The sequence below is a fragment of the Ailuropoda melanoleuca genome, chromosome 11, assembly GCF_002007445.2.
Source record: "Ailuropoda melanoleuca isolate Jingjing chromosome 11, ASM200744v2, whole genome shotgun sequence".
Lineage (NCBI taxonomy): Eukaryota > Metazoa > Chordata > Mammalia > Carnivora > Ursidae > Ailuropoda > Ailuropoda melanoleuca.
The window spans coordinates 29,086,905-29,114,690 of NC_048228.1; the positions used below are offsets into that span (position 1 = coordinate 29,086,905).

Sequence of the window (27,786 nt, forward strand, 5' to 3'; positions counted from 1 at the left end):
ATACAATTTAGTAAATATCACACATTTCAATGTTTTGTTTATTTTTTCAGATATTTTTAAAAGATTTTTAAAATTTTTTATATGAGAGAGAGAGAACATGGGGGGTGTGTGCGGGTAGAGGACTCTGGGATCATGACCTGAGCCTGAACCGAAGGCAGACACTTAACCAACAGAGCCACGCAGCCACCCCTATTGTTCCAGATATTTAATGGAATAAATAATTCTGGAATATCTGAATGAAAGATAGATGAGGGGTTGATAGATTAAGGAAAATTAGGTAGAATTAAGAAATAGGCTCATTGCCTTTGTCAGAATTATTTTCTAGAGAATATTTTTTCTTAACTAATTTTCAAATGAATATGTTCCAACATGTCTGAGTTGTTCATCTGTTTTTAATAATTGGTCAATTAAAAATCAAAAATTCCATTTCCAAATATGCCTCATTTAACAAGTAAGCTTACATACTTTTACTGAAGAAATTTAATCCTTCTTTCTATTAAGTTGTTTAAATATTATCTTTTAGGAATAGCACTTACTAGCTTTGTTCACTTACTAGTAGGCATAAATAGAGCTGCCTACTTGAAAGTCAGTGCTAGATAAAAACCTCTTTACTGATAAGCCCGTTGTCTATAATTGCCTATCTAATGATGAATATATGGACTTTTAGAATTAAATATCAGTAGCATGCTTTCCTTGTTTTTAAAATATTAGAAGTAAATAATCTCTTAAATTGTCCAAATTTAAGGAGTATCATAACAATAATAAGAAATGACTCACTTATTCCCCACTTAGAAGATTTTTCTTAACCAAATTTTCCAGAAATATAAGAAGAGTTGTTTTATTTTGTTTATTAATCCATTTGGTTCAATACCTTCTATTCTTTCTAATCACTATGTCACTTTCAGCTTTTAAAACATTACAACCATTACACAGCCATAAAACAGAGTGGTCTTGTAAATGAGCTTTGCTACAAAAGAAAATGAGACTAACTGGAAACTCATCGTGGTGCCGCTACTCCCTGAAAGATTGGTAAGATCACTAAAGCCATTTGGAGAGATTTCCACTCTTAGAAAATGGCAGTTGTGGAGCACGAAACCAAGTCTATTTGATTCCAGCCTCAACAGCTTTCAATATATGATAGCACAGATTTGGATAAAAAGTGGAAAAAATAGAACAACTTTTCGTATATTTTATTTATGGCTGTGTTGAGTACCGATACTTAGATCATCTGTCTAAATCTGGCAAAACGTCCACGATATTTCTTAGGCAGATGCCATCTGGAATAGCTGCCATGCCTATTTCATGTTGTGTCCGTACAGTCTGCGGGCCACAGCCTGCTAAGCTTTTTTTCCTCCTATATGTTACTTTATTTAATTAAAGAAAACATGTAGAATAAGTTCTCATATGAAGCCCCCTGCAGATGAGCATCTGAGACTTTATACAAAGATTAGTATCTTGTCCTAGTCACACAGGTGGCTGTTTTTACAAGGCGAGATGGTGAAAGTGTAAGGAAAAGTAGTAAAAAAAAGTACAGAATGTGAATGTACACGTAAAGGAGGAAGTTGGGAGAGCAAATCGGAAGAGTCCACACATTGAATAGATAGTAAAGTTCATCCAGGGAGACTGAATAATTAACTGAGAAGCCGTACTTCCTTGACGCGTGTCCATCAGGAGGAATACACATGCAATCCAAACAGCTAAGAAAAAGCAATTACAGAACCAGGCAGTTTACTTAACCATTGCGCTCTACTGCCTCTTCTCAAGAATGAAATAACACATCCAGGAAAAAAGCAAAAGGCCAGAACTGAGAGAATACTGTGACCACAGCTACCAAAGAGTTAGAACAAAAACAAAAACAAAACCCACTCCAGAAATATACAGATGGGAAGGAGCACTTCTAAGGCATAAATCTGCAACCCCCAGATCTGGTTATAGTAATGAAAGCCCATGTTTCAGGGTCCTAGAGGGAGTTCATCGGTTCTGAAACCTGGGATCAGTATTTCGAAAAGTGAAGAGAACAATCATTCATTTACTAATAGTATATCTAAGTATGAAAATCACCAAATTGATTTATATTTGACAGAAGTTACATCAACTCTTAGTGTTCATCCAATACTCTTGATTGGTGATGACAGTGAAGGGCTTGATGAACTACATAATGTATATAAATCCACATATCAGATAACCAGCCGATAGTTTCTGGATCTGACCAAACTTGGACACATGAATAGCTTGATGACCAAATTTAATTAACCCTGTAAATACTGTACATACTTCTTATTGTTATTAGTCATTAGTGTCACAGCCATGACTGTGGCTTACATAATTCCATAACATTATTATGAATTTTTAATAATTATGCATTTTGTTATAATCTGGATTGATGCTGAAATGGAAAACTAGTCATAACAGTTGAAACAAATACATTCTTGTTTCATAAATTAAAATTCTTCCAGTAAACAAAATCTTGTAAAGCATTCAACCCAGGAAGGAAAAAAAAATCAAACAATAATTTTGATGGTGAGAGCACTTATTTTTAGGACAAAAAAGTAAACATAAATTTCAATAATTTATTTTTCTCTTGATTGGAATACACTGTGTACATACTATGGAGTTGTATTTGTTTGGTCCTTCTATAACATAGCTTAAAAATGTAGACTATTCTAGTTTCTTTCCATCGGATTATAATTATAAACTGAGATTTAGGGGGGCGCCTGGGTGGCTCAGTCATTAAGCGTCTGCCTTCGGCTCAGGACATGATCCCAGGGTCCTGGGATCGAGCCCGACATCAGGCTCCGCTGGGAGCCTGCTTCTTCCTCTCCCACTCCCCCTGCTTGTGTTCCCTCTCTCGCTGGCTGTCTCTCTCTCTGTCAAATAAATAAATAAAATCTTTAAAATAAATAAATAAATAAATAAATAAATAAATAAACTGAGATTTAGGGATTTAGGGGGTTTAGTACTGTATTGTTACTATTAGAATCTATAATATATTTCCCTTTTTTAGTTGCCCTGTTGTATTTCTCATTGTCACTGGCAAACAGGTAGTTTATTTATCTTCGTAAAACAGCATCTTAAATATAAAGCGTTTGAAATTATTGCTATTAATCTGCACTGGTGCTGTTATTGCTTTGTATTTAATTTCATAGCTTTATTTTTTTTCTTTTAAAATTATTGAAATTTCATGGGGCGCCTGGGTGGCTCAGTCAGATAAGTGTCTGCCTTTGGCTCAAGTCATGATATCAGGGTCCTGGGATGGAGCGCCACATCGAACTCCATGCTCAGCAGGGAGCCTGCTTCTCTTTCGCTCTGCCTCTTCTCTCTGCTTGTTCTCTCTCAAATAAATAAATAAAATCTTAAAAAAATAAATAAAATAAAATTACATCTCAGTATTAAGCAAATTTTGATTTTGGAGACTTGTCATTATTGTTTTATACTATCAAAACCAGAATGCACTGGTTAAGAATTCATATTTTGTGTTTTATAAAGTACCTAAGGCATAATTAAACATTTGACAAATAATATTTACTATGGGGAAAATATTAATTATTTTGAAGTATACTTCTTTAATGGATTAGACCCCTTTATTTTTTCTTGGTTAGTTTATTTTAAGGTTGATGAAGATTTTTAGAAATAAGTGAAGGCCATAGTAAAGCTCACTTTTATTTCACTAATTGCCAGATTTCAGAAGCTTATACAGTCTGCTAATTAACTACATGTATTCAGGCCGGCTGGTTTGTATTTGAATTTATCATTCACGAAGGGTGACCTACTCCTGGATTATCAAGAGGGGAAGTGGATATGTACTTGTGGTTCCCACTGTATTTAACCTGTAGCAAAATCTCTACATGTAAGATCTTTCTCTGCAAAATTGTAACTTTTGGAAAAGAATTATGTTGTAGCTGACAGAAGATTCAAAAATCAAACCAATAACTTTAATAGATTAATCCCCTCATGCTGAGAATTCTACGTGTTAGTTCCTTAACATTAGAAATGTTATTGTCTTGGGAGAATGTGGCTATTACGGAAAAAATATTGGGTTGAAGTCAATTAAGCTGAAAGGACAGTGGCACTCTAATGGTGAAAATTGCTGGGTGATTCAGTAATGTCTTTTCTAAAAGAGAAATTACAAACTGTTAGTTTAGTATGAACTGGAAAAACTTGTATAAGAAGTTATTCCTCTTCATGCAAGTCTTCCAAGATGATAAAAGCCAGTGTTTTGGAGGAACTGAAAGGTCTTTTTAGAAGAATAGCGAATCAAGAATCCAAAGCAGTTGACTTCTAAATCATGGTATTGATGCAATATTGAAATGCTGGTCTGTTAAGAATCTATTTTCCCCCTGCAATTTATCGTTTGACAGGTTTTTTTGTTTGTTTGTTTATCTGGTTGTCTGTCTTTAACAACTCACTCCTCTGTCCCCAAGTATTCTAATTTGTGTAAGCTTTCTTTAACCCGGAATGCTATGACATTATAGAAGTTTTGCTTAGTGTCAGTAAGAAGTTGACCCAATGATGTTCTTTCATAGATTTTTTTTAATATTGGAAAGAAAACAAGACCAAATGTGCGAGTATGAGCATTAATTCAAAATTATTTTAAGTAGTTTTATATGAAAGTATATATTTTATGTTATATTTGTTAATATGACTCCTTTTCAGGATGACAGTTTTTGTCAAAGTCCTTTTCAAGCTATCAGCCATATAGCAATTATACGGGGACCTCATCCTAGTGTGTTCAGTACTGTCTACTGTTTACAGTTTTTAATGTCGTAATTTAATTGCCAGTGTGAACTTAGAAACAATGGAATTCTTTGAAAAAATAATTAAATTATAATATGCATATACTTATTTGCTGATTCACTAATTATGACACGCGTACCTAATTGTACATATAATATGCATGTGGTTCTGTACCGAACACCCATCCCTTCTAAATAGAGTTACCAGCTTATCTCTAGTCAGGAGTTGCAAGTCAAGGGCTTGGTCATGGTCATGGTTATCTTTCCAGCTTGTCCTCCTTCTGCCTGAGATGATTTTCTCAAGAGCCTCTTTGTCCTCCATCTGCTGGCCATTATCTTCTCTACTTAGCAGCGTGCTGGTTTTAGGGACTCTTAGACTTGCCCTGTGACTGATTCATTGTCCAGTTTGTAGATTACAAGACTTACTCAGCTAACTACAAAGAGTCCCTTGTTACTGTGCCAGCTGTTTATTGCTCTTTCTCTTTAGCACTCCTTTGCTGTAATATACAGAGAGTAAAGTCTTGAACTTGTTTAATGACTCCCTAACTGCTATGCTGACCACTAATCTCCAAATAATTCCTCCTTTGTGGTGGGTGGTTTTACACACACACACACACGTGCGCACGCACACATGCAAACGCACACTTTATATTTATATTTATATGTACTTGAACCTCCCTCCAAGCCTGTGATTTCAAAGCTTAATTACTAGCTATCCAGAAATGATATTAGAAGTAAAAGCTGTTCCCCTTCTTAAGAAATAAAGACATACCCTTTCTGTATGTTTTTTCAGTTTCCTACTTCGAAATTCGGTACTTTCCTTCCGAAGATTTAGATCAGAAGTTCGTACCACACATGTGTGAGAATCACTTCCAATAAAGCTTTATTTGTGATGAACTGAGAGTCACTATGGGCAGGGAAGCAATATTAAAAGGCAATTACTTAAAAGTAATTGTTTGCTTAGGTATTACGTAGCTCTTGTATTTCCTGATAGAAGATGAGAGAAAAGTAATAAACATGGAAGCAGCATGGGATGTTGGTCACTCTTTCACCATTTGGCTGTGCTGAGAATATTAGAATAGCCACATTCAAAATCACTTAATCACCCCATTTAGGGAAAGAACCAAGAAGATAATGACACCTTCTCACCAAATAGATTTAGCTGCTTAGTATATATGAGCAGTATAAAAACTAATGGAGTCCTTACTTCTCCAGTATAAAAAAAAAGTAGGACCACAGCTCATAGGGAAAATAACCATCACGTTGTGGTACGTCAGGTTACTCGTGGGTAAGGGTATCAATGGTCCAGGAAAAAAAATCCTTTATGTTTTATTTCATCATCTTTGATGTGTTCATTTTATTAATGCCATAACCTTCTACATTTCTGATGGAAATATGTACAATTTTCCTAATAATCTATTGAAGACATAATATATATTTTGGGGGAATGTTTAGCCAGCTGAATGGATATTTTCATAGAGAGTAGGAGTGCTTTTATTACATGTATTGTGTTTCTATATTTTTGGAGTCTTTTCAATGTAATAGGCCTTTTGGTGCTGGCCCCTAGTTGAGTACTCTGTCCACCAGCAGTGTTCCATTGGGAATGAGAAGCAAATAATGGGAACCTATGGGAATGTGGGAAACAGGGCTATGTCGATGACGAAAGAGCTTGCCTTGAAAGTAAAACAGAACTTGTCAAAGTCTGGTTGTTTTGAAAGTGCTGTTAAAACCAAATGATGTTGAAGATGAAAGGACCGAACTTGGTGGAGAATTGGAGACTGTGAGCAAACAAGAAGACAGCTTGCCTCATTAGCTGGCGTTTTATGCTGTTCAGGTATACCTAAGAGGATGGAAGGTGGGAGCCACAACATCATCCAGAGGGAAAGCTACCTGGCTGCACCTTTCACTTACCATCACGTAGCGGTAACTTTCCGTCTGCGTGGTGCCATGGCCCCCACCCAATATCCTCTTGGGTGTAGCAGTCACTTTCATCTTGAAGTTTGGTATCAAAATAGTGAATGTTCCCAAATATTTGGGATAAATCTTTTATCTTAAAACTGAAATGCACAAGGCATAAGCAATAGCTACATTCAAACACCCAAAGAAATTTTGTTCTTTGTTATCATTTTTCTTAGGTTCATCTCTTTCTCCTAGATTCGATCAAACAATCCCTTCAATATTATCCTTTCCCATAACAGGAACTCCTACTCTCACACCAACCTGGAATTAACACTGAAAGAAGTTGCCTTTCAAACATGTATCTCTCCCACATATAATCCCTCTGAGGGGAACCACACAAGCATGCAGAATGAGGGCTGAGGTGTGCCCACAAAAGCTCAAAAGTGTAGGTCTGTTCAGTCTTCCTGACTAGATAAGACTCATCTAAGAGCTGGTTACAAATCTGTATCTCTGGAGACTCCGATTCAGGGCCCAGGGGTCTAGTTTCCAAACCTGTCCATGTGTTTCTGATGTAGAACCAGGTAAGGGAGCCACCATCAGATGCTTGGAGGTCGCACATTCGACCCCAGTCTTGCTGCTCACTGTTTGGAAATCTGTGACTCAAAGACTTAAAACGAGCATCTCAGACAAGTTGAAGGCTTTTGGCTTGCACCAGAACCAACTCTACAGACCTGTCATCCAACTCCGTCAATCCCAAGGGCATCTCAAAATCCCTGACTTCTCAGTTAATGGATTTCCAAATGAAGCACAGTGCAGGCTCAGTGGAAGAATCCTCGGGGGGCACATGTTTCCCACCCGCCTACTGGATGGGAGGTGCCGTTCTTAGCACTGGGGCCACAGCGACCAAGACTGACAAGTTATACAACCTGTGAGGTTGTATTTCAATGGGAAAGATCAGGGAAGAAACCGCATGCAAATTACTAAGCTAGGTAATTCCTGATAGTGTTAAGTATTGTGAAGAAAGTAAAACAAATTAATAGGACGAAGAATGATTTTGGAGAGAGGCGGCTCCTTTATACAGAGTGCGCAAGAAAGACCCTTTTGCACCTGTGACTGGTGGGTGAAAAAGAATCAGCCTGTGGAAATCCAAGGAAGAAAAAAACTTGGGTTATTTAAGACAACAAAAACCCTCATCTGGTGAACAAGAGGAGGGGAGAGGGAATGACAGAATGACATGGAGGTGGACTAAAACGGTTTTATCTTAAATGGATTGCAGCATAGAATGATAGCGTGCTTTGGCCTCCTAAGTTTCCTATTTGTTGATACATTCAGTCCATGAGCCCCTTAATGTTGGAGAAACAAACACGTCATGTTCATCACTTAAGCATAAAATTATTTTACAATAGTAAATACATATACATAGGTAAAACATATAAAATGTCAAAGATATTATAACACCACGGTTGGCAGCAAAAGCTTTGAATTAGGCAGATCTGAATTTAAACCCCGGGTCATCCATCTAGAATAGTGATCTTGCTTAGCCATATAGCCTGTCTTAGCTACACTGTTTCTTCATCTGTATAATGAAGATTATATATATATATTTATATATATATATATTAGGGCTTTGGAAGTAGTAAATGAAATGATAAGTACTGAATAAGTGGTTTCTAAAAAGAGAAGCTGCATAGTTCTTTCAAGAATTTTGGTTTTAAAAGAGGTGAGAAAGTTAAGAAATAGTATTTCCCAGTGATTTTTGGTACTATTTTACAGGGTTTTTTTTTTTAATTTCATATTTTTTTGTCATTTTAACATCTGATATTAGAGTACATCTTATAAAAATGTTCTTTTATAATTTAAATTTAAAATGGAGGTTTTTTTCTCTTTCTTAGTGGTACATAAACTCATGATGTGTTTTATAATTGATGGCATTTTAGATTCAATGAAATACAGTTTTTATGACATGTATCAACTTTCTTTTTCTTCAGGAGGTAATAGAAGGTAGGATTTTTTTATTCAGACCTCAGTTATGTAGCGATAATTCCAAATTTCTGAACCTCTCGTCGCCGTATCTCTTACCCGTAAAGGGAAAACTCACCCCCTGACATTGTTAGTATTAAATCAGAAAACGTGCATATATTTCTTAGCACAGGGTGTGGTGTGACATGGCTGAACACACAGCAATACTAGTCATTATTATCTTTATTTTTACAGTTAATCTGTGCATTGGTAGATTTGGGTGCTAGAGCCATGTCCACCATTAATTAACTTTGAAATCTCTGTCTCACTATCCTGTTTTGCAAAACAATGTTTCAGCTAAGATGAGCTCTAAATTCCTCCTGGCTCTAAAATTTTGTAATTTTTCATCTAATTCAGAATCATAATGTGACCATAAAATGAATTTTCTTTATTTCTTTCAGTTTGTGGGGACATCCATGGACAATTCTTTGACTTGATGAAGCTTTTTGAAGTGGGGGGATCTCCTGCCAACACTCGCTACCTCTTCTTAGGGGACTATGTTGACAGAGGGTACTTCAGTATCGAAGTAAGTCCGCAGCATTTCTTAGCTACTCGGGAATGGATCAACAATATCTTGGCAAACCACAAGTGGTAAATGTTACTGTCTTAAGGAAATTCGTAGTCTGTCATAGAACTTTAATACACTCAATTCTTGGGGTATTGTGTATTCTATTTTCAGTTGATTCCCATATGCTTTTTAATACATAGAGATTCCAAAGAAATGACTATTATTAAGATTGGCCTTTTATACCTTTTATATATTTGCATCTTTGCAAAAATTACATCATATTTTTACATTAGATAATTCTTTTTCCTGTTGACAGAACTAATCAAAGTTTTTTAACTAAGCAGGAATGTGTTTGCATGGCTGTGCCTTATAATTGTGAGGCAGTAACTATCTTTGTAAATTGATAGCCAGGTGCATGTGTGTCTGTGTCCATGTCCGTGTTTTTGCGTGTATGTGTGAGTACACTTACAGCTGCTGTACTTGTCTTTTTTGGCACCTGTCATCTAACTAGGGCAATTTGTCAAACTCATTAATTAAAATAAAACAGATAACCTTTGGGTACAGGTTCTTCCTCAGCCTCCCACCTGCATCTGCTTCAGGTAAGTAGAAATTACATTCAGAATAAAGGCAAAGACCTCACTTTATTCACTTGTTTGTTTTTCCTGGTGCTTAACATGGTGGCTCAAACATAGAAAGAGTTCATCAGATACTTAAAAGAAATGATTTGATGGGCCACCTGGGTGGTTCAGTTGGTTGGGAGCCTGACTCCTGATTTCAGCTTGGGTCATGGTCTCAGGGCCCTGAGATCAAGGCCTGCATTGGGTTCCACACTCAGTGGGGAGCCTGATTGAGGATTCTCTCTCCTCCCTCTGCCTCTTCCCCCACCCCCTCCCCACTTACGTGCATGCATGTGCTCTCCATGTCTTTCTCTAATAAATAAATAAATCTTAGAAAAAAGAAATGATTTGAAATAAGAATGAGTGTTAAAGAAGCAGAACTCATGCTATATATAGTACCTGACATCATATGTGCTTTCAGAAAGCATTTAAAAGGAAAAAAGTATTCTTAACTAAGAGAGAAGTCAACTTTATTAAAGTTTCACACCAACATCATATATTCGTAATAATCATATAAAAAAGATTCTAGGTTTTTAAATTTTCATTGTTTTATTTACTGTAGGAATATTTAATGTTGAAGAACATATCACTCTTTAAACAGCTTTTGTTTTTAAAACTCATACCATTTTTTTTTTTTTTGGTTAAAATCTACCTTCAGTTGTTGAGTCTATATATAGAGAGAAACTATAATCATTGGCTATATATGTTAAAAATATATATATAATATTTTCACCAATATATTAAGCTTTTCTGTATTCAAGGACCTTACATTTCTTTTTTTTTTTTTTTTTTTAAAGATTTTATTTATTTGACAGAGACAGAGACAGCCAGTGAGAGAGGGAACACAAGCAGGGGGAGTGGGAGAGGAAGAAGCAGGCTCATAGCGGAGGAGCCTGATGTGGGGCTCGATCCCACAACGCCGGGACCACGCCCTGAGCCGAAGGCAGACGCTTAACCGCTGTGCCACCCAGGCGCCCCAAGGACCTTACATTTCTTAATTATTCTTGATGATGAGGGAAGGAGGGATAGTTTGGGTATATAAATCCAAAAAGAGAAAGTAAATTTTTGGTGTTTCTTTGACTTAGTAGACTTAGGAATACTGTATTAGTGAACACATAAAATGTATATGCACTATGATCAGAATTATAGAGAATTTGAAAAATGTGTAGCCTTGCTGTCTAGAAAACTAAATCTATGTGGGAAAATGTGACTATAAAAAGTTACATAGAATCAAAAGCCTAGAATAGGTGGTCATCCAGGATTCAATGAGTTGAATTATTTAAACCTTGTGATAAAAGAAGTACAGAAAATGATTGCATTGCAATATAGAAAAGTGGAGCAATTTTGAGATCAGACATTACTGGAGAGCCCTAAATCAAAGAAGTGAGATTAACTAAGAAGGAAGTTGAAGCAAGAAAAGTACAGGGGAAGAAATTAGTAAACTCCATAAATCTCATCCATAGGCTAACTCGACCAACTCGGTAGGGAAGGGCAATTGAATGCAAATTTTGTAAGACCTTTATATCCATTAGGGCTGTATCTGCCAAGACGAAATAACAACAGACCTGTGACATGGAGGTTTGAACAAGATAGAAGTTGATTTCTCTCTCCAGTAGAAGCTCACAGATGGGACTGCCCAGCTGGTGTGTCCCAGCATGGCGCTGGGGCCCACACTCTTTCTACCTGGTTGCTCTGATGGACATGGGATGCGTGGGCTCATTCCAAAGGCTGCCTTGTGACCCAAGACAGCTATACCAGCTTCAACCATCATGTCCCCTATTGCATTCAGCTAGAAGGAAAAGGAAAAAGAGAAGGGCATGTCCTCTCATTTATGCATGTTTCCTAGAAGTGGCACCATGACGTCAACTTGCATCCTATAGGCCAGAACTTGTTGCTGTGGCCATAGGTGATTTCAATATGTAGCCAGGTCTGTAAAATACTGCAACAGGCAGAAAACAGAAATGGAGTGTAAAATGTTTCTGCTACTTTCCTTAAATGATGATTGTGTGGAATCTAAGTAAATACTTCAGAAAATTATTTGAGTGACTCTTAAATTTGCCTTATTCATTTAACATGCAAAGTGCTTCTCTGTAAGATTCTGAGGATGAACGAAATAGGTGTGCTGCTTTCCTTGAAGCTCACCTTCTTAGGGAAGGCCCAAGACTCTCCTGTTGGGAGTGATTATTTATTGGTCAAAAGATGGAGTGCTATGTTGGAAATTTCTTTTTTAATGGCGTAATTTTTGTGATTTTTAACAACTGAATTTGCCATCTTTTAAATCGAATCAAAGAAATAACACTATTTCCTATTAATTTACCAGTAAAGATAAAGCACTAAATCATGTGCTCCTTGAGTAACAGTGGACACATTTGGACTCCTTTGTCTCACCAGCTCCATCTTCAGATAATATTATTTCTTAATCTGGTTGGTGTTTATTTACCTTTGGATTTTTACTTCGAGAGTTGAGGCTTCTGAATCTCTGGCTTCAAATTACTTGAAATTTCCTAAATTTTCCCCAATTAGGAGCTTTTTAGAACTCTATTTCCTTAAATTAAAGAACTCGAGGAGCAATTATCACTAACTTGCTCTTCAGCAGATTTCTTTTTCGTCTACAATTAATTTAGATATTTGAACTATGAAAGTTGTAATATTTTGTGTCAAAGGCACCTTTTGAAATCCAAGCAAAGGATCAAAGATTGAACCCAGATGTGGATGACATAGCAAATGGATCAGGACATTTGAAAGTTCTCCGATGCATATATCAGAGTTCCCATCTTCACAAACAGTTCTTTAATTAAACTCTAAGTGTCTGCTGAGTACACTCCAGGGACTTGCCACATGCATACGGAAATAACAAAAATGTGAAGTCCTCATCTATGAAAATGATCCATTTTGATTAGGCTTTGACCTTCGGAGGCTTTGGGATGGCTCAGTGATATCATCATGTTTAAAATAGAACAGATGTTTCTATAAAATATATTTACTGAGAGTACTCTGGGGCTGTTAATTGTGGATTAAGGAAGCTTACATTGTTTGCATGCTGAAATGCTATTGTTTGCCTGGCATACATGATCTCATTTATTCCTCACAGTTCTGCAAGGAGCACACCAATGTCTTCTTTTTGTGCGTGTGAAAACCAAAGCTCAGAGAAACTCACACACATAGGAAATGACAGTGCTGGGCTTCGAAGTCTGCGTTCTTTCCACACCACCCCATGCCTTGGCCATGTTCACAAAGAGAACCACAAAAAATGCACACATCAGTGATGCAGAAACGGATACACACTTTTATATTCGCTCATGCATCTGCAAACATGCACACACAGCCCTCTCCGCCCCCCCCCAATCCGGAGGTCCAGCACTGAACATAAAATATTCTCTTTGAGTGAGATACTATCGGTTTAAGAGAATTCCCTTTCCAGCGTGGACTGTCCTAAGAGCTTTCAAAAGGTTCTTGATTCCCCTCAATAATTCAGGGCTCCCCTGCAGGTATTTCTTCTTTGGCTGTCCTCTGGGCAAAGAGGAGCCACTTATGTTTAATTTTACCAAATCAGCTTTGAAGAGTAGGTTCAGATTTCATACGGTCTCTGCTGGGTAGTATTTCCAGGCAGTAGGTAATGTGCTGTGGGCAGTACACGGAGTTCATTTTCTGCACCCCTCCCCACCCCTTCCCACCACCTTCTCCTTCTGCCAAGATTAGAAATCATTCCCCACAAAGTTAGCCCAAATAAAACAAGCGGGCTTTTGAGTAGTGATGAAAGAGGTAATTTTGTTTGGAGTAATAATTTGTCTCACACCAAATACCATCCTCTTTCTGATGATTACATTATGCTACCTAATCTCTTTGATCAAGCATACGTGTATATAGGGGTGCACGTCTGACTGCGTCCCTCCGAGAACACAGAGAAAAACAGAATTGCAGACGGAGGCATGCCCGGCTGTTCCTTCTAGTCACTTGCTCACGTTCTTTTTCTAGCCAGTCTGCACCATGCAGCCTGGCAACGAGCTTAGCCGCGAGCCAGCGTCTCCCCGTGCTGCTTCCATACAGGTCTCAGCCCAGGCCTCGAACACATTGAAGCATGAAGAGTTGTTGTGTTTCTTTGGTGTGAACTCAAAGAGTAAAACGAACCACAGCAAGTCAGGCAACGTTCCGTGCTTCTGCCTGAGAATAACAAGCAAAGGGAACAGCAAGCGATGTTAGGTGACAGAGTGATGCCGCAGACAGGATGAAGAAATTGTCTGCTGTCTCCCCACCACCGATGGTCTTTGTAGTGCATTGCTCTTGCTCCGCTGCTTGTCTGCTGCTTGTCAGACCAGGCAGGCAATGTCTGAGAGGAGCTGCATTTGACATTTCGGGAGTTTGGATCTTTTCCCAACCAGTGTACCTCCTTCGCTTAATTGTCCCGTGACTGAGAGACGTCCCTTTTGATTGGAATGTATCACAGCTTGGAGAGTTATTTTGGAAGGCTGGTAGATATATATCTGAAGCTGTGTATTTGCTTTTTAACTTTCTCCCTCTTTCACATCTTTCTTTACTCCCCGATGCAAGTTTTCGAGAATACTCATCATCACTATTATCAGTGAACCAATTAAACTAGTGAAGAAAACGATACCTTTACAAAATGATATACTTAGTGCTGCTTCATTGGGGAAGATTGATAAATTAAATAGGAGAAAACCATGTTTATGATGGAAATTAATAAAAATATAGAGGATGCTCAGTTGTTCATATTTTAAAACTAATTTTAAGTTGTAACCATTTAATTATTTCGAGGAACCCTGGAAAGACCGTCAAGGTCCAGTTGAAAGTCATTAACACAAGGAATTTACATGCAGCCATGCGAAAGACCAATGTAACATGCCTCTCTGTTTCCCCCTTAACCAATTAATTCAGTGAACATTTTGTTCAAATTAGCCATCTCCTACCACGTAGATGAAAATAAGTGATTATTTAACTAATTTGCATTTCATTTCTTATTAATTGTGATAATTTTTTATGAGACTTTCCTTTTTAAAAATAATGTCAGGTTATGATTTCGTTTCAGACCGACAGGTCTCCAGAATGTTAGAACTTTAGATGACAGAACAGTTGCCAGCAAGACAGTGTTGTACTTGGCAGCTGTCTCCCACCAGATGTTGAGGGTGAAGGCTGGCAGGGCTCCACTCTCCAAGCCACTCTTGCCCTTTCATTTACCATGCCACTTCTTCCATATTGGCTGCATTTGTGGTTTTATTCAACGTTTGGGAAGATATTTTATTCTTGCCACAGGGGAGAAGGAAATAAAATGTGAAAACAGGACTCTTATTTTGAGGGTATGCTGAGCCAAGAATTTGGAAATTGAGTTATGTTTTCTTTCTCTCTTTCTTTTTCCTTCTCCTTTTCTTTTCTTTCTTTCCTACCCTCCTTGTCTCCCTTCGGTGTTCCTGTCTTCTTCCTCATTTATAGGAAAAAGAGCTAGTATTTCTTAAACTCCCACTATATACTAGGTGCTTTTTATCCATTAAATAACAAGGATATTAAATGTGTATTGAATCATTAAAAAGGTAAATACGTATGAAAAGCAGATCATAAAATATTTCTGTATCACCCTTTGAGGTTTCACTTACGAGCAAGTTACAGAAATTAAAACTAAAGCCGATAAAGCCATGTGCTAATGTCAAAACAGGATCTTTAACAGACGGCAAGAGAGACAATATGGGTCCTAAAAAGTGATTCCTCTAGCATTTAACTGGGGTTAGAAACTTGTGTTTTATATTTTAGTTGGAGAGATAGTAACTTTACTTTAAGATTCTTACAGACGAAGCTAATCTGAAGAGTTCAGAATTGTGGTTACATTTCCAAAAGGTTATTGATCGGGAGGGGGCACAAGGGAGCTTTTTGTGTGCTGAAATGTAACTGGATTTGGTTAGTAATTTCATGAGAATATACATATCGACAGACTCGTTGACTGGCATATTTAAAATATGTGCACTTCATCGTATGTAAGTTATACTTTAGTAAAAACAACAACAAGAAAAATCTTTTTTAAAAGCAGCTACAGTGTGGCCAAAACATACATTCTTTCTCAATATAAAAATAAAATATATTAGATATAACAATTTCAGTAAGTAAATATAGTTCTTAAAAGGCCTTACATTCTCATCTTATTCCAAACTAGACATCCAAAGTTAACAACCAGTACGGAAGTGTGTGTGTGTATTTCTTTAGTATTAGGGTACAACCTTATAAAGCTTAAATTAGGAGGAGTTCTCCCATTGACATTAATAATGGTTTATAAATATCTTCTCTGAAATGCGAGACAAATTTGAGTAATAACTATTTTTGTGAAACCATGTAAATGTACTCTGAAAACCAGATACATAGCAATCAGAGCCTCATTGAGCCACCATACTGCTCACTGGGATAACAGGGAATCATGCACCATTGACAGATCATGACGCCTTAAGGATCACTTGTATAGACCATTTGGTCAACTGTTCAGAAATAGTAATATCATCTGTCACGGGAACTTTAGCTAATAAGTATCATCAGAAAATGATTATTAGAAAATTAATTAAAGTAACATATATATAAAATTGGGCGCCAACCCATTATTTTTGTTTACTTCAATTATAATTTCATAGCTGGAGACAATACCTTACTTGAAAAACACAATAATACATACCTCCTTTGATAAATTAGTATTTTCTCCAGAACTTGGGCCGTATATTCAAACGTGATCATTTCCACTCATCTAATAAATTATTATATAAGCTGACAGAGGTGATTATTCTTCACGGGTATCCCAACAAATGAATTACCAGCAGCTTTTTCCAGTGGACGTTATGCAGCATATCTACTATGTTGGGAATTTCTTTATAAAAATGTAAATGCTGTATGTTTTTTGGTTTCAGATTTTAGTAACCAGAATCAGACTTATCTCCGTATTTTTGTGGTTCTATATCTTCTTAGCCTCACTTTTCGAACATAAACTTAATGAGGAAAAAAAGAGCATACTTGTTTTCAAAGAGTGGTTTTCGCTTCCCTGTGGGTTCTTGATGAATGCCAGTGGAGGGTAATTACATTGATGTTAGTACTTGAGGATCCAGTTATCTAATGCACACTCCTGGAGGACTGTGTCAATGCAGGCTTATTCCAAACTGGGTGTGTTCAAAGTGGACCTTCATTTTTACATGAACTGCAATACCCAAGGAATTAATTTGAGAGTTTAAAGGTATATGAAATGTTTCTCGTAGTTATTAACAGCATGCGTGGTGAGATTCCCTGGCCTTCAGTTTAATTTATATGTAAAACAAACAAAAAAACTTAAGGCTTTATATACCTAAGGCATTGAAATAAAAGACAAGGTGATGAGGAAGAAGAAGGCTAGTGAAGGAGAGAACATAATAGAAAACAGAGACATGGGGCACCTGGCTGGCTCAGTTGTGCTCCTGACTCTCGATCTTAGGGTTGTAAGTTCAAGCCACACAGTGGGTGTAGAGATTACTTAAAAAATAAAATCTTTAAAAAAAAAAAAAGAAAGAAAGAAAAGAAAAAGGAAAGAAATTAGTCAGCCTAAAAGGCTGGTGGCACTGTTTGCTTCCAAATTTTGTCTTGACTTTCCTTCCCAATTCTCCTGTTTCTGTTCTCTGTTTTTCTTTTTTTAATAATTTGTTTTATAGAGAGAGGTGTCTTTATTTATTAATTGCTAATCACATTTCTTCTCATACTTGTACACCAGTGTATTTTGTGTGTGTCTTCATTCAGACTTCTTCCAGTAGACCCTGTAAAGTCCATTGTTTTCTTGCGGTGCATAGATCCTCGGTGCATGCATATAAACCTTGGCTTTTTATTAAAGTAATGTTTTCGTTTGATTGTTAATATCCTCCTTTATAAGGCCTAGCCTTTGGGGACTTTTGGTCATAGTCACACATTAGTTCATGTCTTCCTCACATGTGAGCAATGGGATCCTTAAGTATAATGAGAAAATATTTATTTTTATGTTATTCTTATTTTTTTCAGTGTGTGCTGTATTTGTGGGCCTTGAAAATTCTTTACCCCAAAACACTGTTTTTACTTCGTGGAAATCATGAATGTAGACATCTAACAGAGTATTTCACGTTTAAACAAGAATGTAAGTATACTTCAACCTTCTTCCGTTACCGCCATTCGTGCTAGTCATTTGAATTCATACCAAGAGCACATGATGATATCCATTGCTTAAAAGTCAAAAACTTAAAAAATGACACTATTTTATTCTGTGTCATTCCATATTTCTTTCTAAGCATGGACAATGAAGAGAATTCAGAATTTCTTTTTAAAGTATAAATTTTCTATAAAGTGATCTGAAAATTTGAATTCCTATTTGATGTAATTTGTCCTAAGAAACAATGATTAACTTAGTTTTTAAAAATAGCCAGAATACTACTATTCAGGGGAATAATTTTACCCTTTCATCTCAAATCACTCAAGAAAAGCAGATAGAGGGCAAATTCAACTGTACCTCTTTGGGACTCAATAGATTTACAAGCCTCTAGTGGATTTTACAAAAGTAGAGATGACGTCTTCCTTTAGACATAAATACTAGGAGTGAGGAGTACTTCATGTAAAGTTCGTTTTCCTCCTCTGTTAATTTTCCCTATTGTCCAGTGAAAAAAATTTCTCTCTGTCATTTAGCCCTATGTTCAGTGGAGTACAGAGACTTTTCTTAGAATATTAGATACAAGTCAGTAAGGGAAAAGGAATGTGCAGTGACAGAAACAACTTTAGAAAATTTCTTGCCATCTTCTTTTCTGTAAGATCATTTAGGAAAATTAGCCAGCTTTACAGCCATGTTTCTGTTGGTCTCCTAGTTGTTTGTATGTATACTTTTTGAGGTACATCTGCATATCAATAGCAAGGATATATACAAAAGTTCTGTCCTCTGCTATATAAATGGTACTGAAAACCGTAAAATATGGATGAACAACGAAAATGTAAACAGTAGATCTAAAGATTAATAATACAGGTATTCCCTGCCTTTATTTTATGCATCTGTTACAAGTAGTGTCTTAGGATATCAGAAAAGCCTAAGAGGTTCTTTTTTGGATCTGGGAACGCCCCCAGATTTTTCCATGTAAATTAATGGTAATTGCTTCGGCTTAAAAAGGTTTCATAGGGACAGTAGACTTTCAGATAGTGGGGGAAACCTGCGACCTACCTCTTCAAAACGTGTAACTTATTTAATCATGTTTTGAACTTTGCAATGTGTAGTTCCATGCTAGTGGTATGATTCTGGGAAGGAAACATTTAAAAAAAAAAAAAAAACTGTTTCAAGGAAATGATCCTCGCTATGAAATCATGAGTCAGTTATTTGTTTTTGAATCATGTTTTGAAAGGTAAAATAAAGTATTCAGAACGCGTATATGACGCCTGTATGGATGCCTTTGACTGCCTGCCTCTGGCTGCTCTGATGAACCAGCAGTTCCTGTGTGTCCACGGGGGTTTATCTCCAGAGATTAACACTTTAGATGACATCAGGAAAGTAAGTTCTGTCATCTCAAAGTCTCATCATTCTGTGCGCTTCATTAACAAACCAGAGACGTGAATGTCCCTGTCTTTTTCACCAAGTTTATCCTTTTGAATTAAAAGGATTTAAAGTTGTCACGCATCTCTTCTTTGCATTCACTTTCTGTCAGAAAGAAAGATATATTTTTACTGAGAAGAGTTTTTATCTTGAAAACCTCAGGGTTCATTTTACCATGTGACATGTGTCATTGAAATGTATAATATTTGATTGCTAAAAAATAGATGCCTTTTCATTTCCCCTTGGCTGGTGTTAAGCAACCCATTGTATATTCATAGCCTATTAAGCTAGAAAATGTTGCTTTCCTCTTGGGAAAATATCACAAGTTGACCTTTAAAATATGTCCATATTATCATTTTTTTAAAAATCTATTATTTTCACAGCTTAACACTTTAAAGCAACAATCTGATAAAAGCAGTGGTGATAGTCTATTGACTGTATTGAATGGCTAAGTGAAAGTTTATTTTTTTGAGGTTTTTTTACTTAATTTAACATTGACTATTAACTGTTGTTTTAGCCAGCAAAAAGATGAGTTAGGTTGAATATGGAAGTATCTTTTTCTTGAGACTATGTGATAATATGAGATAGTTTTACGTAGTAGAAGAGACAATCTTTTACTTATTTTTTTTATTATTATTATTAAATTATTATTGGTTTGCTCAATATTTTTTGAAAAGTTCCCTGGCTTTTAAAGAAAAACTATATTTAGGGAAATAAAACATTCAAATTCTGCCTTAATACTCTCTCATTAATGTCCAAGTTGTCAAGTGTAAAAATAGTACAGTATTTAGTTTCCCATTAGAAAGGAGATGCATGATTTTTATTTTTAAAATCAAACAGAAGTACATTAAATAAACCTTTGCTTCCTGCTCTGTGAGTTTGTGTCTTTTTTTAAAAGACGCCACTACCCATCTATTTCTAGAGTTTTGTAGCACACAGAGCATTGGTATTTATTCTCTGTTTACAAAGTACGGAGAAAAACATGACTGAATTGTAGTCATGGAGTTGAAGGAGAGAGTGATTCATTTTCTGTATGAGTTCTGTAATTTGATGGACTTTTGTAATATCATCTAAACTCTTATGATAAATTAAGTAAATTTTAAAACCATCACCCACTATCCCCAGAACTTACTTTCTGACATGTTTCAGATACTCTATTCAATTTTCAAATATGTCATTAAGCTCTAACCTTAGCCATAAAATGATTTTTAGGTTTGCATTTTGCCCTATGTCAGTTAGAGTTTCCACCACACTTACTTTATTTAATTAATTTTGTAGTCGTTTCTTCTTCCTGTTGGTGGTATTAATTTTAGAATACACTTTGTAGCTTTTCCAGAATTTCTGTATTCTGGTTGCTTTACCAAACGTTTAGCTGGGAATTCATAGTAATCAGAAAGACTCCCCTCCTTTGCTGTTCTACCCTTAATAATAAGTTCTTCTTTCTTAGAAAGAAATTCTGTATTTTTATGAACAAACATTATTTTTCTTGGAGGCATTATTCCAAAAGCATAAATTATTTAAGTCTCTTAAACAAGTCTAAGTTTGCAATGAATATTTTATGGATAACATAATAGTTGAAATATAGAGGGTCTTGGCTTATTGAAGTTTTTCATTGAGTGTTGAAAATGTGAGATATTGCTTCATTCTTTTTAGATATTAGTAAAAAATGGTGTGTAGCAAAACCATTATTTATGTCACCTTTTATGTCTCAGGAAAAAGAATTTGATCGGCTGCCAGGCTTATATATTCACCTTTCCCTATGGGTTTTTGAAAAATATTAAAGTATTGAAAATGAAGAATATCAGTTCTTAATAGGTTTTCATAGCTCTTTTATGCTTTTTTTCAAGAGACTATAATGTCTGCTAACTTCACCCAAGATTCTTTAATTGCAGTTAAGTCAGGATAAACTACAGGAAAGCGATAGTGTTATAAAATTGTTGGTGAAATGTCATTCCCAGTTATTATATTGCTCTTGCTTTCTAAATACACCTTTTAAAATTGAAATATGACCTTGCTATACATTTATAGCTGGAAAATGGATTTCATATGAGGGTTTGGGTGAAACCATAAAGCTTAGAATTGTGAGCTGAAGAATGACCAGCTAAGTTTGGGTTTATTTTAGTGCTTATCATTCCTTTTGGTTTGTAACTACTAAGATAAACTACAACAGGCTTGTACTCTAATTCAAAACTTAGATAGCCCCTAATACTGAATATCCAGAATGTCATTCCACGAGTGGCTGCTCTTTAAATGAAAGCCGTTTGTTCTCAAAGTCGTATCGTTCATTATCAACACCATACGTTGTTCTCCATCCAGACTTCTAAACCTCAGTTTAATGGAGGCAGTAATAGAAATTTCCCCAAAGATAAAACAACATAAAAGCTCGTCCTCAAGAAGTGAAACACAGAGTCACATCAGCTGGTAATGACTAAAATACTCAGATCGATCAAGTAAGTCAGGAGGAGAGAAAGCAAAGATAACAAGTAAACTAGGAGACAGGAAAAGAGAAGCAAAGAGTAGAAATTAAAGAAACAAGAGGGAGGTAAAGAGTGAGACGAAGACAGATAATGAAATGAAGAGGCTCATCCAAAGGACGAGGGGAAACCTGGAGGAGAGAGAGGAAGCCTGGACGAATGGGGAGGAAGGAGGAAGAAGAGCAAACGGGAAGAGAGCAAGAGGGCTGCCCTCACCGGGCACTGAGCTGGGGAGGAAGTCAGGGACTGCATCGACGCTGCGACTTTCTGAGTTCCAAGCTTCCAAAGATTAGCATTTTGCTCTCTGTCTTCTATTTTTCTTAGTTAGACCGATTCAAAGAACCACCTGCTTATGGACCTATGTGTGATATCCTGTGGTCAGACCCGCTGGAGGATTTTGGAAACGAGAAGACTCAGGAACATTTCACTCACAACACAGTCAGGGGGTGTTCGTACTTCTACAGGTGAGGATGGACGGCTCGCCCTCGGGAGCACGCTCGGTTCATCGATGCTCTAAGTTACCAGTTCGTGGGTGTGCTTATGATGTTTATATAACTTCTCTAGGACACAAGGCTAAGGGAGAGTTTCTCTTTGCAAGCCTGGTTCGGATGGGTTCTTAGCGCTCGCAAAAGGAAAAGATAAATAAAACATTTGTATAAACACACAGATATAATATTTGTGAAGAACAGAAAAGGCATAAAAGAAGCATGTGGTATCAGGGTGGCGAGGCAGCCAAAGAAGATAGTAGAATTTAGTAGAAAATGTGTTCTGTTTCAAGAACTGTAGGAAAAAATTCAATGCCAGCCTTGAATTTTCATTCAATTATATAATCACTTAAAATATTTTTTACCCGTTGTCATAACTTACATCTGGAAAACAATTTTAAATCTGTTAATTAAGTGATAGTGAAGTTACTCTTAAATTTTCTTAAGTTTATTAGACTTCCTGGGTAAATTAAAATTAGCAGTTAATTTATTTTTAGCATTTTGACAAGCCACTTTGCAAAACTGTGACAGTATTTTTTATATTAGCCAGTGTAGGGGAATCTGCCCATTCCGAGACGTTTCAGAGCACCTCAGAAGGAAATCGGCGACACAGTTGGGTTTTTGTGTCCCCATGATTTTCGTGGTGTCTCAGCGCAGTTATTGCCTCTGTGTTTGATTAGTCTCCGTTTCACTAGGTTCTCTTAGCATCAGATATACAGTTAATGTGACAGTGGGCAGACAGGAGAAGGAGGTTGTGGAGAAATCGAGAATGTTAAATCTATAATACATCGTCTTGAAAGAAAACAAAACAAAACTTACAAACTGCATGTGATGTGCCCTGAAGTGATGCTTAATTCCAGCCCCGGCAGGGGAGCAGCTGGGAAGGCTGGGGGGCTCCAACACAGGCACTTATCTTCCGTCTCGAGATTGAGCAGCCATCAGCCTTCTACATAACGTTGATCAGTTTGTTCAGTGGTGGAACATTTTGTTCCATATCTGAAGTTTCCCTCACAGGCGAAAAAGTTTCCTTTTATGTATCTGTTGAAGTGATTGAGAAATTAGTTTGTGAACAGAAAGTCTTGTATACTGTCAAGCATCCTTCAGAGAATACTTTTTGTTATAAATATTGATAAAGCGGTTTGCTCCGAGCTCATTTATCGGAAAGGTTACAATTCATTTCTGTGTTTTAGAAATTTGGGCACCCGGTCAAATGAGTCTATTTTGGGTGAAATGAAGAAGCATGGTAAAATCATTTCTGCAAAGCCTAAGGTTTCTTTTCAGTAATTAATGTGGAAGCAATATTTTATTAAATATGCTTAAAGTTTTAATGAAAAGAGAAATATTGTTGAAATAGATCAAAGCAAGATTTTCGATTTTTAAAATCTGGTGTTAAATCCCTCGTCATACCATGAGTGTTCAAATTACTTACTTGATACCACTGAGTTATACTTCAGTATCACAATAGCAAGCAAAAGCCAAACCTTTTTTTTCTTTTTTTTTTTAAAGATTTTATTTATTTATTCGACAGAGATAGAGACAGCCAGTGAGAGAGGGAACACAAGCAGGGGGAGTGGGAAAGGAAGAAGCAGGCTCATAGCAGAGGAGCCTGATGTGGGGCTCGATCCCAGAACACTGGGATCACGCCCTGAGCCGAAGGCAGACGCTTAACCGCTGTGCCCCCCAGGCGCCCCAAAAGCCAAACCTCTTGATTTTGATGTTGAGGCACATTGATCTCTCTTCATTCATAGTATAGATAACATTCTTCTACTAGTTTTCTGAGTCAGCTGTTGAAAGAAATCATTTTTAAATGAGGTTCTGTACTGAGCGTGCATAAAGTTACGGTATTTTTTGTTTTGTCAATATCGACACAGACGTGTTTACATCAGAGGTAAAGTCCATCAGCTAGATAATTAGAGGATTATGCATGTTTTCACACTTTGTTCTCAACAAAGTGGTTATTTAACTCCTCTCATGAGAGGTTCTTTAGCACCTGTAGCCGTGACAAACCCGGACTGAATCTGCGGCCTGTAGACTGATGAACGGCAAAGCCGTCTGGATTCTGTTTGATCTAAGGAGGAGAGACAGGACTCTTTCTCTTAGAGCTTCTTGATTCCTTTGTCTGTAGTTCCCTTGAGGCTTTATAAAGCTGATCTAGAGGGGCACACGGGGGAACACTGTGATTGGTTGAGGAACTCGCTGGCAACCACCTGTTTGAGTTCTTGGCGGTTATTTTGATTGGCACCTCCCAGTTTTATTTGACGCGTTTAGATAGAGTATGCATATTTAATTTGCTGTGCCACCCTTGCCTCATCTAACATACTGTCTGGGCCATGATGTAAATAAAATGAAGTTCTACGGAAAGAGGCTTCAGTACGAAGGCGTGAAGACCGCCTTGAGTTAGAGAAGAGACGGTGTGATGCGGGCGAGGGCGGGGGGAAGGAATCCTCTGCTCTGGCCCCAGTGCTACCATTACCTTTGTGACCTTAGACGGGAGTTTGGGAACTCAATTGCCTATAATGTCCAGGCAGGACTGGAGATACTTGAAACAGGCCAAGCCTCACACTGTAAAAGTGTGTGAGGATCCTGACAAATTGGAGGTAAAAATTTCATTTTCATGTAGACCAAACAAAGCTGTTGGCTGGATTTGGTGCTTGGGTTGGCAGTTTGTGTGTCTGCCTTGGATGAATCACGTAAGCTTTGTGTTCTAGGTTTAGCTTACATCAAAAGGAGGGAGTTACATCAGACATCTGAAGTTCCTCTAAACTCTGAGACTTAACAGAACATTTTGACAACCGTTTTAAAAGTGTTTTTGAAGCTGCAGATTGCGGCTCACTCAAGTCCCTGCCAGTCTCTTCATCACCGATCAGCCGTGTGTCTGCTCGTCGCCTGCAGCCCCCCTTCTCTTCTGCAGCTGACTCTCCTGCCAACCCCTTCCACCTGCAAATCCTCCGGTCCCTCCTTCTCCCGTGTCCCGATTGTCCTCTACTTATCCAGCAGATCCCTGCCTCTGCTGCCCTTTCTTGGTCGTCCTCCTGCTTTGGACATTTTTTTCTTTACACTTTTCCCTGGAGCCTCACCTGTTCCCTTAGCTTCCCTGTAAACTGTATCAGCTCTGTGGTTTAATGACCAGATCTAGCCCCTTCATCTATTTATCTTTCCTGAGCTGGACTTTTCTATAAGGTGGCTGCTGGAAGTTTTGTATCTTAGATGCCCCATGGTCACCTTAACTTCAACTCACCTTGCCTGAAAAGAGTTATGGTTTACTTCCCCACTGGGGATTCCTCCTAGTTTCACTGTTTAACAGTTCTATCAGGAGTCATGTAGACTAGCAGGTATCTTCACTTGCTCTTTTTGCATTGAGATCACCACCAATCAGTCATCACCTCTTATTGACTCTTTCTTAAAAATATCACCAGCACCTAAACTACTCTGCCTTCCCTGCTTCCCATTCTGAGTTCAAGACTTTCATTTTTAGTTCATTAAAATCACATCTAAATTTCACAATGTCCTTCCCACTCCCTTCCCCAAATTGTATGGTTTCCTTAATGGGCATCCTTTTGAGAATTCATTCCCTCATTAAGTTATGTAATAAACATTAGTTGGGCACCTATTATATATGCCTTCCATGAGGCTTTACAGATATGCAGAGTACCTGCCTTGGAGGGAGGGTGCCTTTGAGTGGCAAAGACCCATACGCTATGACAAATAAAATTCAAGGTGAGAAATGCCGTGAGAAATGTGGAGATTATCATACACACACACACACATATCCACGCACGCGCACACGGACGTCCACACGTACACAGCCATACACACACAGAGTTGGGGGGCCTAGCCCAAACAGGGGTAGATTGGAGTTTAAGGGACAACACGCGGTAGAAGTGTTATTAGATCTGAGTCTTAAAGGATGAACAGGACATACCCAACTAGTGTCACTTGGGAAGGCTCTTTGTAGGCAGGGAAAGTGGTGTTTACGAAAATATGATGGAAGACAACACATCTAGAAAAATGACCATCCGAATGGTCCCCTTTTACCTCTCATCCCAAGTTAGAGTCAGCTGCTTCAGTGTACACTGAAGCTGAACATACACAGAACTGAGCTATTCTGCTTTTATTTTTATATTCACTAGAAACGTGCACAGGCTTGCACCCAAAAGGTTGCTCATGGCAGTCATATTCGTAAGAGCCAAGAAATGGAAACAACCCAGATATCTATCTACTTAAGAGAATGAACAATAAATTGTAGTGTATCTACACACTAAATACAGCAAAGGAGAAGGGGTTCACCAAAGCTGCACATAACGACATGGGGGAATGCCGCAAGGAAGCGATGAGTGCAGGAAGCCAGATACTAGAGGGCGTGTGGATGACAGCCCTGAAGTAAGAGTTTAAGGTTACAGAAAGCTAATCTACAGTGTTCAAAGCCAGATGGCAGGCACCCTCCGTGAGGAGGCGATAGGGACTCGGAGCTATGAAGCGTGGCTGGGGTTCAGGTAATGAATGTTCTCTGTCTTGATCTGAGTGCTACTTACAAGGGGAAGATAGATCATCCATTTGTAATCTTCTGATTTGGGCACTTTTCTGTATAGATGTTAAGCTTCAATAAAATGTTTGCCTTAAATAAAAATTGCTCACTGCTCCTGAGGCAGCCTATAGCCAAGTGCAAGTGAGGACTTAAGCTCTGGCAGGAAGAGCTGGAGCCCTTCCAGACTTGATAACCTAGTGGGTAAAACGAAATTAGTTAGAGAACCCTGGGGCAAAGAAAAAAAAAAAAAAAAACCACCAAGGCAGGCGTATCTGTTCCCGGCATCCAGGTGATACCCCAGGGCTTAGGGCCTGTTGCCCAGCCCCCAGAAGCAGGGGAGGAGCTTGGCAGTGGGGCAGAGTCCTCCCTTACTGATGGGCTGGGAGAAGGTGAGGACACCAAGGAGGCAGTGAGAGGCTTCCTCCTGGACCCTTAGCAGGGGTTGGGGGCTCCTGCTTCTGCTTTGCTGAACCCGGCGAGGGAAAGAAACCTTTCCCTCTCTCACCAGCTCTACTGCCCTGCTGAGACTACTCCAGTGATGGAGTGTAAGCTCCGATAAGCTGACAGATTGCTGCTAAGCATCTAGGATATGAAGACAAATGCAGTAATGTCCGTCTCTTAAGGCATTCAGTATTGCTGGAGAGCAGAGATAAAAACATAATTTAGATATCATCTTAGACAAGTACGTTGGGGGAGCATGGTGGATGAAGCAGTTCTGTACACCTCGGATGAGGTGAGTTTGAGGGGAAGGGTTTACGGGTGGTAATTAGCTAAGGCTTAGCAGAAGAGTAGCTTTTCCAGAAAGAAAAATTACTCAGTAGAAATAAAGACATACAAGCTTTAGAAAAAGTATTTTAATAATGCTGGCTGGCTATATCTTAAAGAGATAGAGACCTGGGAGGTTTAATTCAAGGTCTGAAACATAGTTTAATATAGGAAGGAACAAAAATAAGAGAATACACAGAACGAGTCTAATAATAAC

The 27,786-nt window shown here is 37.7% G+C and overlaps 1 protein-coding gene across 5 annotated transcripts in view; it reads left to right on the top strand.

Moving 5' to 3' along the window:
* Nucleotides 1-27,786, top strand: part of PPP3CA (protein phosphatase 3 catalytic subunit alpha) — a 306,406-nt gene that overhangs the window by 218,583 nt on the left and 60,037 nt on the right. For all 5 annotated transcript variants that reach the window (XM_034671452.1, XM_019796683.2, XM_011221341.3 and 2 more), the window contains 4 exons: nucleotides 9,053-9,177; nucleotides 17,778-17,889; nucleotides 19,133-19,278; nucleotides 22,119-22,258. In XM_034671452.1, the coding sequence (XP_034527343.1) occupies nucleotides 9,053-9,177; nucleotides 17,778-17,889; nucleotides 19,133-19,278; nucleotides 22,119-22,258 (523 nt within the window). The remainder of the gene's footprint in view (nucleotides 1-9,052; nucleotides 9,178-17,777; nucleotides 17,890-19,132; nucleotides 19,279-22,118; nucleotides 22,259-27,786) is intronic.